This window comes from Nanorana parkeri, unplaced genomic scaffold (genome assembly GCF_000935625.1).
Source record: "Nanorana parkeri isolate BGI_ZX_2015 unplaced genomic scaffold, ASM93562v1 scaffold152, whole genome shotgun sequence".
Lineage (NCBI taxonomy): Eukaryota > Metazoa > Chordata > Amphibia > Anura > Dicroglossidae > Nanorana > Nanorana parkeri.
Window position 1 is genome coordinate 860,360 of NW_017306420.1, and position 13,801 is coordinate 874,160.

The 13,801-nt window shown below is 40.4% G+C and overlaps 1 protein-coding gene across 1 annotated transcript in view; it reads right to left on the reverse strand.

Moving 5' to 3' along the window:
- The window catches only part of FBXW8 (F-box and WD repeat domain containing 8), a 107,524-nt gene that overhangs the window by 49,240 nt on the left and 44,483 nt on the right, over positions 1 to 13,801 (reverse strand). The window contains exon 4 of the mRNA XM_018554280.1: positions 11,884 to 11,972. Within this exon, the coding sequence (XP_018409782.1) occupies positions 11,884 to 11,972 (89 nt within the window). The remainder of the gene's footprint in view (positions 1 to 11,883; positions 11,973 to 13,801) is intronic.

Sequence of the window (13,801 nt, forward strand, 5' to 3'; positions counted from 1 at the left end):
ATGTGCCAGTCTTCCAAAGTGAGATAATGCTTGACCAACAAAGTAGTGGTGAAGAGAAATGGTAGAGAAAGTTTTAATTGTATAAAGCTGGCACTTCAGAGAAAAAGGACTGCAGTTGTGAGCTGGACTGTGCCCCTAACAAAGTGGCAGTGAAAAAAGCAAAAGATAAAGTGTCCAGGGCAAAGGAAACATAATGCCAGCTTTCAAGCCAGCCTGGCTAATGCACAAACAAATATCATCCAGTACAAAGAGGTCCAGTGGTGGGAGAAAAATAGCCGCAATCTCCCTCCAGGGCCCCAGATGTCTTCATCGGGGTCTCATGCCAACCACAATCAAACGATGGAGAAGTGGTGCTGACAGGCCGGCTAATTGTCAGCCGTTGGGCACTCAGTCTTGGCGGACACATTTCTATCCATTTAACTGTTTTCCGTTAGAAACACCTTAAAGGTGCAGCAGATCAACAGTTTATTAGCTGGAGCTAAATTTCTATTTCAACAATCATCATTACCAACGCTTGTTAAAACACATTTACTTTAAATATCCCCCATTAGCAAAACATAATCCAAAGGTTCTAATGGTCGTGATAAAATATTATTGTGCAAAATTTGACCTGACTTTAGATACTAAAAAAAATGATGTGTGTAGCCATAACAACTCGTACTGTACATAAATCAATTGTTGACCAGATAATGAGGGAAATTGAAGAAAAATGTTTTACTCAAGTACAGGGATATTGCAGACAAAAAAAAAAAAAAAGATTTACTTATTTGTACAACCTACAGCGGATTTGAATGTTTATTCAGATATATAAAATCCATGTAAGATATAAAAGGCATTTATTTATATTTCATGACAAAGTAATGAAGAAAACACGTAAATGCATAGGTCCAAATGACTAGTAGCTGTACAGTCCATGGCAGCTGATCTTGTATGCAAATCGTGATTTTTCCTGTAAAAGTCAAATTTAGGCCAACTCCTCCAGCCACAAAATAGGTCCTTTAAAGGGCTGGGCAGCCTCAATAACCAACAGGGAAGCTGATGGGAAGTGGTCAACCTGAGGAAAAATGATTGTAATCTGCATATTGGTTGTAGTTGTAATTTGCATATAAATCCAGCTGCCTTTATTCTGCAGATCTACTAATCAATTTGACAAGCAATTTTCTTTCGGCATACACACAGTGTAACCTTCCTACGTTTTTGGCAGGTTTTTTCTAATATGTTTATGTGTTTAAAAAGACATTACAACACCTGCATTATATATGGTAGAACTAAAGCACACTGGTGCATGGGGGCCTTATACCTAAATATAGTAATGTCCTCCTGTGGCTCAAATCTCAGCATATAACAGGCTATTGCCCATTATATGCTGGCGATACAGAGCCGCAGTGCTGCCGGGACCGATCGACAACATTTTCATGATCCACCCCCGTTGCCCGATTGACAGCTGGAATCCTACCGCTCTCTGCAGGGAGAAGATCGGAACTCGATCAAGAGACCCAACATGTGACAGCTTCAGTTTCACACGTCAGCTTTAATTATGGGGATGAGTGTATTTCACTCTCTATGAATAAGCCTTTTTGGGGAAACATGACAGTCTATGAATTTTGTTATGCTTGTAACATTTTAGATTTCTGGGAATAACGTTTTTCACATTGAGGTCCTGGCTGTTGAATGTGGCCTTACACACATTGGATTAGTGGTGGCCGTGACGTGCCTCTGTCAACCGGCACCTGGCTTTTTGGACATACAAATATGAGCAGTGTCCTTTCCACAAACTTCCCCTTCAGGGAAGTCACAGATGCTGCATTCAGCTGTCCATAGACGCCAATGGCTGTATGGCAGGTAAACATTCATCAACTTGTGCACACATATGAATATGCGCCCCAAACCCAGACTGTGTTTGTACGCATGCGCAAGTTTATTAGGGATGCACCGATACAGAGTATTTGGGCGAGTACTCGTACTCACCCAAATGCTCCGATACTGGAACTTCCGGTCAGAGGGAGATCTCCCTATAGCTGGCAGTGCTGAGGGAGTATGGAGCTGGCTTCCATTCCAATCAGGAAGCCAGGCGGCAGGTTAGGACCCACCTCCCGGATTCCTGATTGGCTAGGAAGCCGGATTCACTTGTTACTAGGCAGCTTGGCTTCCTAACCAATCAGGAAGCTGGGTGCATGTCATGACCCATTTCCCTGATTGGTCAGGAAGCTAATCTGCCTAGCAACACGTGAAGCCGGTTTCCTAATCAATCAGTAAGCCGGGCAGATCCTCATGACCCGCCGCCGGGCTTCCTGATTGGTCAGGAAGCCAGGCAGCCTCGGCAAGTGAAGCTGGTGTTCTTTCATTAGAACATCAGCTTCCTCATAATCGGGGCACAGGGCACCGGTGAGTATCGGAAACAAAATATCAGTACTCAATACCGAAAAACCTGTATCGGTGCATCCCTACCAGTTATACAACTGCACACAGCCACTGATATCTATGGGCGGCTGTACGCAGCACCTGTGTCTTCCTGGGCAAGGATTTTCACAACAGGATGAAAGGAGAAATCTTCCATTGGGGGCATTTCCTCCGATAACATATGTTTAAAAGGAGATTTCCCCTACCATTGGAGAAATTTTTTCCTCAGCTGCAGTCATGTCCACGATAGGAAGTGAAAGTCAATCTTCCCAATGGGACACCATGAAAATGCAGGTGTTCTAACTTTTCCACACACTAGGACTGCACACCAATAATAATATTTATTTTCCCCTATAGTTAAAATCTAAAGTTTGGTTGTCTAACAAGCACAGAAGGTCCACACCTAGACACCCCCCATTCTTTAAGCCACAGCCACTGGAAACATATCCTATCTCTGATAACTAGCTACAATGATGGTGCCATCAGGAAGGCAAGTCTAGGAATTGGGAGAGCTGTCTGGCACTAGCTTACATCTCCACTGATAATAAAAACCCAATTCCAAAAAAGTTGGGACTCTGTGTAACATTTGCATAAAAACAGAATGCAATAATCAGCCACACAGTGCTGTGAAATAAAAAAAAAATGGGTCTAGGCAAAAAGAGCAGCTCCAGATTGTGCACTGTAAGAGCTAAATCATTGTAAACGGACGTATCTACATGAAGAAACATGTTGTCTGAGTCTAGCTCAACTTTAAGGAAAATATAGTCTCATAAAATTATTAAATGGAGACTGCATAAATTTACAAAAAATTATATTTAAAAATAGCTTATTAAATATTGTTTCATTCCATTGGTCTTCCTACAGGTCATGAATACTGGAGTTCACTGACATTTACTATAAATATCTTCTACTGTCATCTTCATTGGAGCATTATCCATCTACTCCACAAAATGGGGCAAATGCATGCTTTTTGTTCAGGGCTCAGCTCCCTAGAACATTTCTGCTCATAAATGTAGTAAACTTTAACTGATGAGTTGCTCATTTTAACTATAGTGAAGAGTCTTAACAGGTTTTTTTCTTACACAGAGGATATCGCTTATGGCACATATTATACCATACAAATGCAACCCTTAATGCAATGTACCAAGGTAACCTTCATATAAGTATTTCAACTACAAATATTTCCAACCCCCTTGTGAGCTGAGGTAACCGATATATGATATTACCATTCCCGAAGGCATTAAAAAGGACCTTTGAAAGAGATAGCAATGGGTTCAGGTGGAGAGGAGACTATGGGTTTCTGTATAGATATCTTAACATTTATCTCGCTCAGCCCCTCCTATGCTTCAGGGTGAGGTTGTACACTGAACACTTAATGTAACTGGAAGCCACTCTTTTGTTTAGTAATATGATCTTTTAATGGTGATGTCATGTCTTTGGAGGAGAAAATAAGAAGACAAGCATATGGAAGGACAGATGAGCCATCTAGTTGCAGGAAATATATTTCAGAACAATGAGGCAGGTGAATGGTATAACACCTGGCAACTTTCTTTGGCTGCAAATGATATTATTTTTTCCTAGGTTTCTTAAGCTATGCAATGTTAATATACAAGGCATGCATCTTACTTCATTATATGCGTTAAATAACATTACAAAATATATTCTTTTTTTTTTTCCAAATATCTTGAGGTGCAACAGAGACTGTTTCTGAAGAAAGACATGCTTGCTCATCCTTCCAAAGGAACCAGTGAAATTTCAACTATCATATTTCCACTGTTATTTTACGATTAAAATTTAAAAATGCTAGAATAAAATAAAAAAATGCTAGAATAAAAATTCAGAGAATTGTTTTTCACTTTACTAAATAATTTACAAGCTGTCACCCTTTTACAGCTACACTTTGATTTGATGACAGTTCCCTATTTATTATTGTTTACAAGGGACTCCGTCACTGATGGTGAAAGGAAACTACTGAAGGTATAAAGTGCAGGTCCCTCTAGGTCTCCTATATCTCACTGTCGAGGATTAATGTCCGGTCATTCTGACTGGCAAAGCTTTGGCACTTCCTAATGGTACTTGAAGCTTGCCCGCCCCTTCCTGACTCCTGCACATTTCCATTGGCCAGTGAGGCTACCTATCATAGTGGTGGGCCAAAAGGAAAGTTTGGGAGCAGGGCTTAGGGGGAAGCTCTCACTAGCCAGTATTAGAGGTTTGACTGTCAGAATGGACGAGGATTTGGCCATGAAGTGAAGGTTTTAGAGACTGCTGCAGGTATGTACAGGCACTTCTAGGGAGTTTGCCCCCCCCCGCCCCCCCTTCCCTTCTCACATGACAGTGTCTCTTTAAATTCAATCTTCTGGAGATAAATAACTTAAATATTCAATAAGCGTTAAATGGCTAATGCACATCAAACCTAAAAGGTATTTTATGTACTTTGCTGGCACTGTAACAAAAGTCCAGACTACTACTGGACGTTTACACACAGCCAAGCAACATGTAAGGTATTTTATCTAAAGCGAAAGAAGGAACATTTTTTTTACTTGTTATTTCTGAAAAAAAGCTGTAACTTTCATTTGTCATATCGTGCACCATTGCAGAGAAGGCTAAAACATATAATTTAACTCAGAAAATGTAATTTGTAAATACAACACTAGTTAGTCAAGTTATACACAGACCTTGGTTACGGAAGCAAGCAAATACTAAATAAGATTTCCAGAAATATGGAAATCCTCTTTTTACCTGGGGCACTTCCCATTTTGGAACATAGAGGTGTTAATTCCTAAAGATTTATCATAAACAGCAGCAGGATCCTGCATAAGCTGTTACTTGTTGGCTAAAGAACAATCAGTGAAATATAGTGGTTCTATAGCAAAACCATTGGATTTTACCTACATACTACAATACTCAATATTACCAGGTGGTGTCCTACCAGTTCCTCTCCCTAAGAAAACACTGGGGGAGGGGGGCTTCCATGTAAATGCAAGAGGGGTCCTGAACAAACAGGGAATTTCGGGTTTGATGGACATCCTCTAATCAGAAAATGTTAGTTTGGAGATGCACTTTAAGAAAATCATCATCAGAACGGTGTATTGTTATATTAGTAGTGAGGCATGAGACTAATGTCCCAAAGTGAACTTGCACAAGGAAAAGATCATGTTTTCTGTATGAAAGACTGAAAGCCCTACGACTAAGAAGATCCTGTGGGAGATGTAACAGTAGAAAGGCCAGTGTATACAACATTGATTGGGAGTGAGGTAACCGCAGCCAACTGTGTCTCAAATGAAAAGGGATTGGAGGTCTGACCCAGAAAACAAGCATCGTAACCGCCTGATGAAACTTTAATGATCAACACAAGATTCTCCATCTCTCAGGCTTCATACAAACACATCGGTATTAGATACATGCAAGGCACAACCTGAAGATAATCTCTGGAGAAGAAGCCTCAGAAAAATGGCTACAAGTGACTAAATCAATAGATAAATATACACGCCTGATGATTCTTTGTCTTTCTAACAAATGAATGCTGAAAAAACTACATATACACCGATCAGCCATAACATTGTGACCACTGACAGGTAAAGTGAATAACATTTAATCTTGTTACAATGGCAACTGAAAGTGGGTGGGATATGTTCGGCAGCAAGTGAACACTTTGTGCATGAAGTTGATGCAAGTATAAGGATTTGAGCGACGTCGATAAGGGCCAAAGTATGAAAACTGCAGCTCTTGTGGGATGTTTCTGGTCTGCAATGGTCAGGACCTACCAAAAGTACTCAAACTAAGGAAAACCAGTGAGCTGGCGACAGGGTCATAAGAGGCCAAGGCTCATTGATGCATGTGGGGAGTGAAAGCTACTACTGTAGCTCAAATTGCTGAAAAAGTGAATTCGGGTTCTGATAGAAAGGTGTCTGAACATACAGTGCATCACAGTTTGTTGTGTATGGGGCTGCATAGTCGCAGACCAGTCACGGTGCCCATGCTGACCTGTGTCTACTGACAAAAGTGCCATTGGGCACGTAAACATCACAACTGGACCATGGAGCAATGGAAGAAGGTGGCTTGGTCTGAAGAACGCCCCTCCCTCATTTTTTTTCTACAGCATGTGAATGGCCAGGTGAGTGTGCATCACTTATCTGGGAAAGAGATGGCACCAGGATGAACGATTGGAAGAAAGCAAGCTGGCGGAAACAGTGTGATGCTTTGGGAAAAGTTCTGCTGGGAAAACGTGGGTTCTGTTATTCATGTGGATGTTGCTTTGACACATACCACCTACCTAAACATTGTTGCTGACAAAGTACACCTCTTCATGGAAATGGTATTTTCTGATGTAAGTGCCTCTTTCAGCTGGATAATGTGCCCTGCCACACTGCAAAAATGGTTCAAGAAGTTTGAGGTTTTGCCTCCAAATTATACAGATCTCAATCCAATCAAGCATCTGTGGGATGTGCTGGAAAAACCAGTCCGGTCCATGGAGGCCCCACCTAGAAACTTACAGGACCTTATGGATCTGCTACCGATTGCTTGGTGCCAGATACCACAGCATTTACACACACACACAGTCAAATTTCAAGCCATGGGTAGCCCCCATAAATTGATTTAAAAGTGGACTGTGCTGGGTGTAAAATTATTGGCTGAACAAAAACTGCACCCTATCAGATGCAGCCACCATTTGGCAGCACCATTGTATCCAGCAGGAAGGTTGAACAAGAAAAAAACAAGCTGTGGAATGATAGTTTAAAGTGCACCTAAACCCAAAAACAAAACATTTAATAGTGTTGTTTCTTTGACTCAACCCTGTATCTGCCACTTTTCCTAGACAGCTTGGGCTGTTAAAGGAAGTTGAAAAATATCAGACTTACTAGAAGGATCACTGGGTGAATATATAGAAAAATATAACCTAAAAAGGCAAACTAATGCTGCCACCACATCTAAAGCTACAATATATCAAATCTTTTGCTTTTGGGTTTAGATGCGCTTTAATAATTATGACGGATGCACCGATACCAATACTAATATCGGTACCGATGCCGAGTATTTGGGCGAGTACACGTACTTGCCCAAATGCTCCGGTGCCTAGCCCGATACTTCCAGTACCAGGAAGCCGGGCAGTGAGTCATTACACGCTGCCTGGCTTCCTGATTGGCCGGGAAGCTGGCTCCATGCTTCCTCGTCACTTGTAACAAGGGAGCAAGGAGCCGGTTTCCTGATTGATCGGGAAGCCGGCCAATCAGGAAGCCGGGCGCAGTGTAATGACGCGGCGCCCGGCAGCCAGCTTGAGCTCTCTCGTCACCTCATGACAAGGGAGCATAGAGCCAGCTTCTTGGCCAATCAGGAAGCCGGGCGCCGTGTCATTACACGGAGTCTGGCTTCGTAATCGGGAAGCCGGGTGGCGAGTCTTTACACAACGCCTGGCTTCCTTAATGGAACTTCTGGTATCGGTATTGGCGAGTTCCGAAAAAAAAAGTATCGGTACTCGTTAACGAAATACCGGTATCGGTGCATCCCTAATAATTATAAAGGACAAACTGGACTAAGGGAGGTTGAAAATAGTTGGTGGTATTTTGGAGGCACAAATTTAATACATAGCATTGGCTAGGTAAAACTGGTTAAATTAGTGGAAACATTTCCTTTTTTTCCAAAGCAAATTTAAGTTAAAATGTAAACCTAAAATTCATCTTAAGATGTCAGAGCAAAATAAAATTTTTAAAAAATGCAGTACACCTTTGAAGAACATTCTCATTGCCCCATGTTTTATCCATTCAAAAACACTGTAAGCACAGAAATATACCTGTTGATCTGCCAGAAATCCCATGTGCTCCTAACTTCCAATTTGAGGGGACAAAGACAGTGCCCGTTGCTGCACTGAAATCCCATCATGGTCAGTCCTGCCAGTTGGATTATAGAAATCCACCTATCTCCTACCCCTCCCTTTCTGACTTCATATATTAATTTATATTTAGTTTATATTAATTCCCCAACAAAGCAATTGCAATACTGCTACTTTATAAAGTAAATGTAAGTAAATACATGTGTATATGCAAATTATTAATATGTGACTAACATATGTGATCTAAAATAAAAATTTTATTCCTATACAGTGTATACCGCTAAATAAATATAAGTGACAAGGATTAATCGTGAATAACAAATTATGATAGTGTGAACAACCTATGAATAATGGTTTCTAAATATCTCTATGATCAATTTAATAGTGATACAATTGTCCTTATCTTCTTTTAAGGGTGTCTTAATTTAAACTAAGTGTTTATAAAACTATAGGTAACGTGATCTTCGTGCTTAGTTTGTGTAATTCCAAAACAAAAAACTTCTTTTTTTTTTGTGTGAAAAATAAAACAATTATGCAATAATAAAAAAGTCTCTGTGATATTTATCAGTCCATTCCAAGTGGGAAAGTAGAGTGGTAAAATGTTCCAATTATTCAGTGATGTACACTTAATCCTTATTCTGGGGAGTGTATTAAGATCAATATCATTCCCCTCAAAGTGTGTACTCACCCCAGGTATCCGGCTGTAACAGACAGCCCCACACGCTTGTATTTCCCAGAGCGGGATAGTTCGGTATGTTTTGCCGGCAATTTCTCCACACTCGATTCTTCAATTAAAGCATGTCCATTCTCTCATGAAAAAAACGGAGAGAGGCCCTTCATTGTTTATTTTTCACACAAAAAAAGAAGTTTTTTGTTTTGGAATTACACAAACTAAGCACGAAGATCATGTTACCTATAGTTTTATAAACACTTAGTTTAAATTAAGACACCCTTAAAAGAAGATAAGGACAATTTTATCACTATTAAATTGATCATAGAGATATTTATAAACCATTATTCATAGGTTGTTCACACTATCATAATTTGTTATTCACGATTAATCCTTGTCACTTATATTTATTTAGCGTTATACACTGTATAGGAATAACTTTTATTTTAGATCACATATGTTAGTCACATATAATAATAATTTGCATATACACATGTATTTACTTACATTTAGTTTAGATTGATTAGCGCTGTGCATTAAGTTATACTCAGTTTGTTAGACTGTAAGGATCTATATCGCAGCAGCTTTAAATTTATACACTTCACTAATTTAACTGGTAGTGTTGTATATTCATTGGAAATAGTAGTGCTGCCCATTCAGTTAAAACAATACTGCTACTTTGACTTCCAAGAGTCTTACCACACAATGTGCTCAGACAAATGCCCTGGGACTATTTTCCTAGCAGCTGCCCCTGCAAGGATTTTACAAACTGGGAGATGATGTCACACCGAGCAATGAAAGCAATTTTGTGCTACAGGAACAAGGTAAACAAAATCTGGGATATGCTCCAGAGCGAGATAGGGAGGTCTAAGGAGTAACTGTGGGTAATGCCTGGATATGCAATAACAACATTTTTGGACTACAAGATATATATCACCTCCACCTCAAAATACACAGTTCTGCCCACTGAAGTCTTCAATAGACTGACTTTAACCACCACTCTCCACTAACAGGAGAACTATGAGGTGAGTGAAAATCCTCATAGTTTGAGCCAACGTGTGACAATTAAACTGTCACACATCGTCTCAATAGATCTGGAAGTGAGCAAACAAATACTGTTGCTCGCTCACTTCTCAATCATCTCCCTGCGGAGAGCAGTGACTGTCAGTCACAGCTCCCTGCAAGGATTCTTCCCTCTCCGATCCTTCAACGCTGAGTTTTGAAACAGATGGGGGAGGGGGCGGGTACAGCTGGCTCTGCCTCTAGATAGGCAGAGCCCACTGTCACTCACGCAGCTGGGTGTATCTCGACAGTAATGTCGGGATCCGTCCTGGCTGCGGCGGTCTCAGTATACCGTTAGCTGCAGCTCGCAATATACTGAGCTTTGGGTCACGGGAGGACACTAGTATATGTCCTCCCGTGACCCTTAAGAGAACAATGGGGAAAAACACTTACCCCATAGTTCTCTTTTAAAACTTCAAACTTTAAGTCAAGGACAAGGTAGTAGAAAATGCCTTTTTTGACAGCTTTTTTTTTTAATGTTTTAACACTTCAGATTCGCATATATGCACTATATTGCCAAAAGTATTGGGATGCCTGCCTTTACACACACATGAACTTTAACGGCATCCCAGTCTTAGTCTGTAGGGTTCAATATTGAGCTGGCCCACTCTTTGCAGCTATAACAGCTTCAACTCTTCTGGGAAGGCATCCCCAAGGTTTAGCAGTGTTTCTATGGGAATGTTTGAGCCTTCTTCCAAAAGCGTATTTGTGAGGTCAGGTACTGATGTTGGACGAGAAGGCCTGGCTCGCAGTCTCCATTTTAATTCATTCCAAAGGTGTTCCATCGGGTTGAGGTCAGGACTCTGTGCAGGCCAGTCAAGTTCCTCCACCCCAAACTTGCTCATCCATGTCTTTGTGGACCTTGCTTTGTGCACTGGTGTGCAGTCATGTTGGAACAGGAAGGGGCCATCCCCAAACTGTTCCCAAAAAGCTGGGATTGTGAAATCGTCCAAAATGTCTTGATATGCTGATGCCTTAAGATTTATTTCCCTCCACTGGAAACTAAGGGGCAAAGCCCAACCCCGAAAAAAAACCCCCACCATGATCCCCCCTCCACCAAACTTTACACTTGGCCCAATGCAGTCAGGCAAGTACCGTTTTCCTGGCAACCGCCAAACTCAGACACGTCCATCGGATTGCCAGACAGAGAAGCGTGGTTCGTCACTCCAGAGAACACGTCTCCACTTCTCTAGAGTCTAGTGGCGGCGTGCTTTACACCACTGCATCTGACGCTTTGCATTACACTTGGTGATGTAAGACTTGGATGCAGCTGCTCGGCCATGGAAACCCATTCCATGAAGCTCTCTACGCCTGTTGTTGTGCCAATCTGAAGGCCACACAAAGTTTGGAGGTCTGTAGCTTTCAACTCCGCAGACAGTTGGCGATTTCTGCGCACTGTGCGCTGATCCCGCTCTGTCATTTTACGTGGCCTAGCACTTATGGCTGAGTTGCTGTTTTTCCCAGTTGCTTTCATTTTGTCATAATACCACTAACAGTTAACCGTGGAATATTTAGTAGCAAGGATATTTCACGGATGGACTTATTGCACAGGTGGCAACCTATCACGTTACCACGCTTGAATTCACTGAACTCCTGAGAGTGACCCATTCTTTCACAAATGTTTGCAGAAGCAGTCTGCATGCCTAGCTGCTTGATTTTATACACCTGTGGTCATGGAGGTGATTGGAACACCTGAATCCAATGATTTGGAGGGGTGTCCCAATACTTTTGGCAATATATATATGTATGTACTCTTTCACATAAACACAACAATGTAAGTATGATAGGACAAAATAGTTTGTAAATGTACATTTTTCTAAATGTTAAATCTGAAATTCAGGCAGATATAAAAATAACACATTGTTCTTTTATCATGATGAATTCCTTCACAGTCTTTCTACTTGTCAGACACTTTTGATCTTACCCCGCTAAGACAACTCCATCAGATGTATGAACATCACACAACACCTTCCCCAGTTCATAATGCAGCTGGCTCACAGTGCCGATACGATTCTGAAACAGATAAAAAGGCAATATTTCTACAAAAGATTTTTCTTCACGAAAAGCCACCACTAGCTTACAGCTAGAATTGTTCTTATATTCCTGGGAACATGCTAGAACTTATAAAATTGTCTGGTCTAGACGTATGATTATTTTTCATGGTATGTACCATGAACACAAACCACAGATTTTGTGTCAGATCACATGGTGCCACGTGATTCACTCATGCCATAATTTCACTGTTTATTTTTCCCAGAGCCCCCGACAGTAAAGTAAAACATAAAATAAAATATTTAAAACAAATTAAAATTTAAAAAAGGTTAGTAAATAAATACATTTTGGTTTTGGCCTGATACATTTTTTATTTTTGGTTTTGGTCTGAAAATTCAATTTCAGTGGACCTCTAGTGAAAACATTGAATTAAACAGATATACTAAGCTCTCACTCCTTGTCTACAGTCACCTACAGGATAATGCCTGATCTATGAGAGCAAGAGTTCTGAGTTCCCACATTCATAATGAGGACCCAACTGAAAATTCCAAACCCAAAATGTTGCTATTACTTGAACTATGTACTTTGTGACAATCAATAAAACCATTAATCAAACAACAGCACAAGAAGAGTATGATCTATTAAAATAAATGAACGTTCAGTTTCTTGCATTCTGAATACTGGAAGATACCCAACTAAATGAGAAATTAAAAGTGAAGCTGAATGAAATGAACAGATATATGGAATAGTATCAGCAGGGCATGGAAGATATTCTGCCGTACCTTGAATTAACCAGATGCTAGAAATACTGGCTGATCCTGGTTAGCATTGCTCATAGACTCAATTTAATTGAAATAATTGATTTTAAAATTCAACTTTCCATAATCTTTTTTTATATCCTTTGAGACTTGGTGCATGCTTCACACGTTAGAAGCAAGCTATCCAACCTGCTGTTAAAACATATGTGGACATAACACCATTAAGAGATGTCTAATTTTCATTTTTGAACAGGGTTATTCCAAACAAGTCAGCCTCTGACTTAGAAATATTCCTTAGGGCGATCACGTTAAAAGTCAGAAAAAAAAATGCTTTTATAAAATTTTAATGAAATACTAATAAATTCTCACTAATACATCACAGGTCTCTGGGGAGGGGCTAGAAATTGGCAACACTTGATGTGGGATCTGCTTAATGCTTCATTGGGAACAAAAATCACATTATGCAGAACATGTGGAAGCTTCTGCCAATTTTTGCAGGTCCCTGCGGGTGTGAAATATGTTGGATAGAGTGCAATTGTTAGCTCATTTTAAAAGTTTGAAGACGCAGTGCCCTGGATGGGGACACATCGCGACCGGTCCCCAGAATATTTCATATCATTATGGAAAGCAAGCTCATTTGTATATTTAAACATGTAAGCTGACATACGCAGCTTGCCAGGTGGTCAACATATGTCCTTTTTTTGAGACCCATTCCCGTACTACATTTTGCATATGCCTGAGCTCACTAGTGCCCAAGTTTAATCTAAAACATGTATGGCAAATAATATTTTATTTCAATAAAAGGATCATAAACAATTATTATCTGTAAAGAAACTATTTTGGGATGCATAAAAAAAAAGAAAAAACTGCAATGAACACTTCTAATGAAGTGGACACCATCACTGCAGCTGTGAGAAGCTCTCTGTAATCTCTTTGCAAAAAAAATTTTTGAATTTTTTTTTATGGCGGTCCGCAGACGTGGTTAAAACAAGAACAGCAGCAGCCGTGTTCTTGGTGTCGTTTTTAACAGCAGACGATTGCTGTTAAGGTACAAGCGATCCGGCGTCTGTACAGCCATCGGATCGTTTGTAC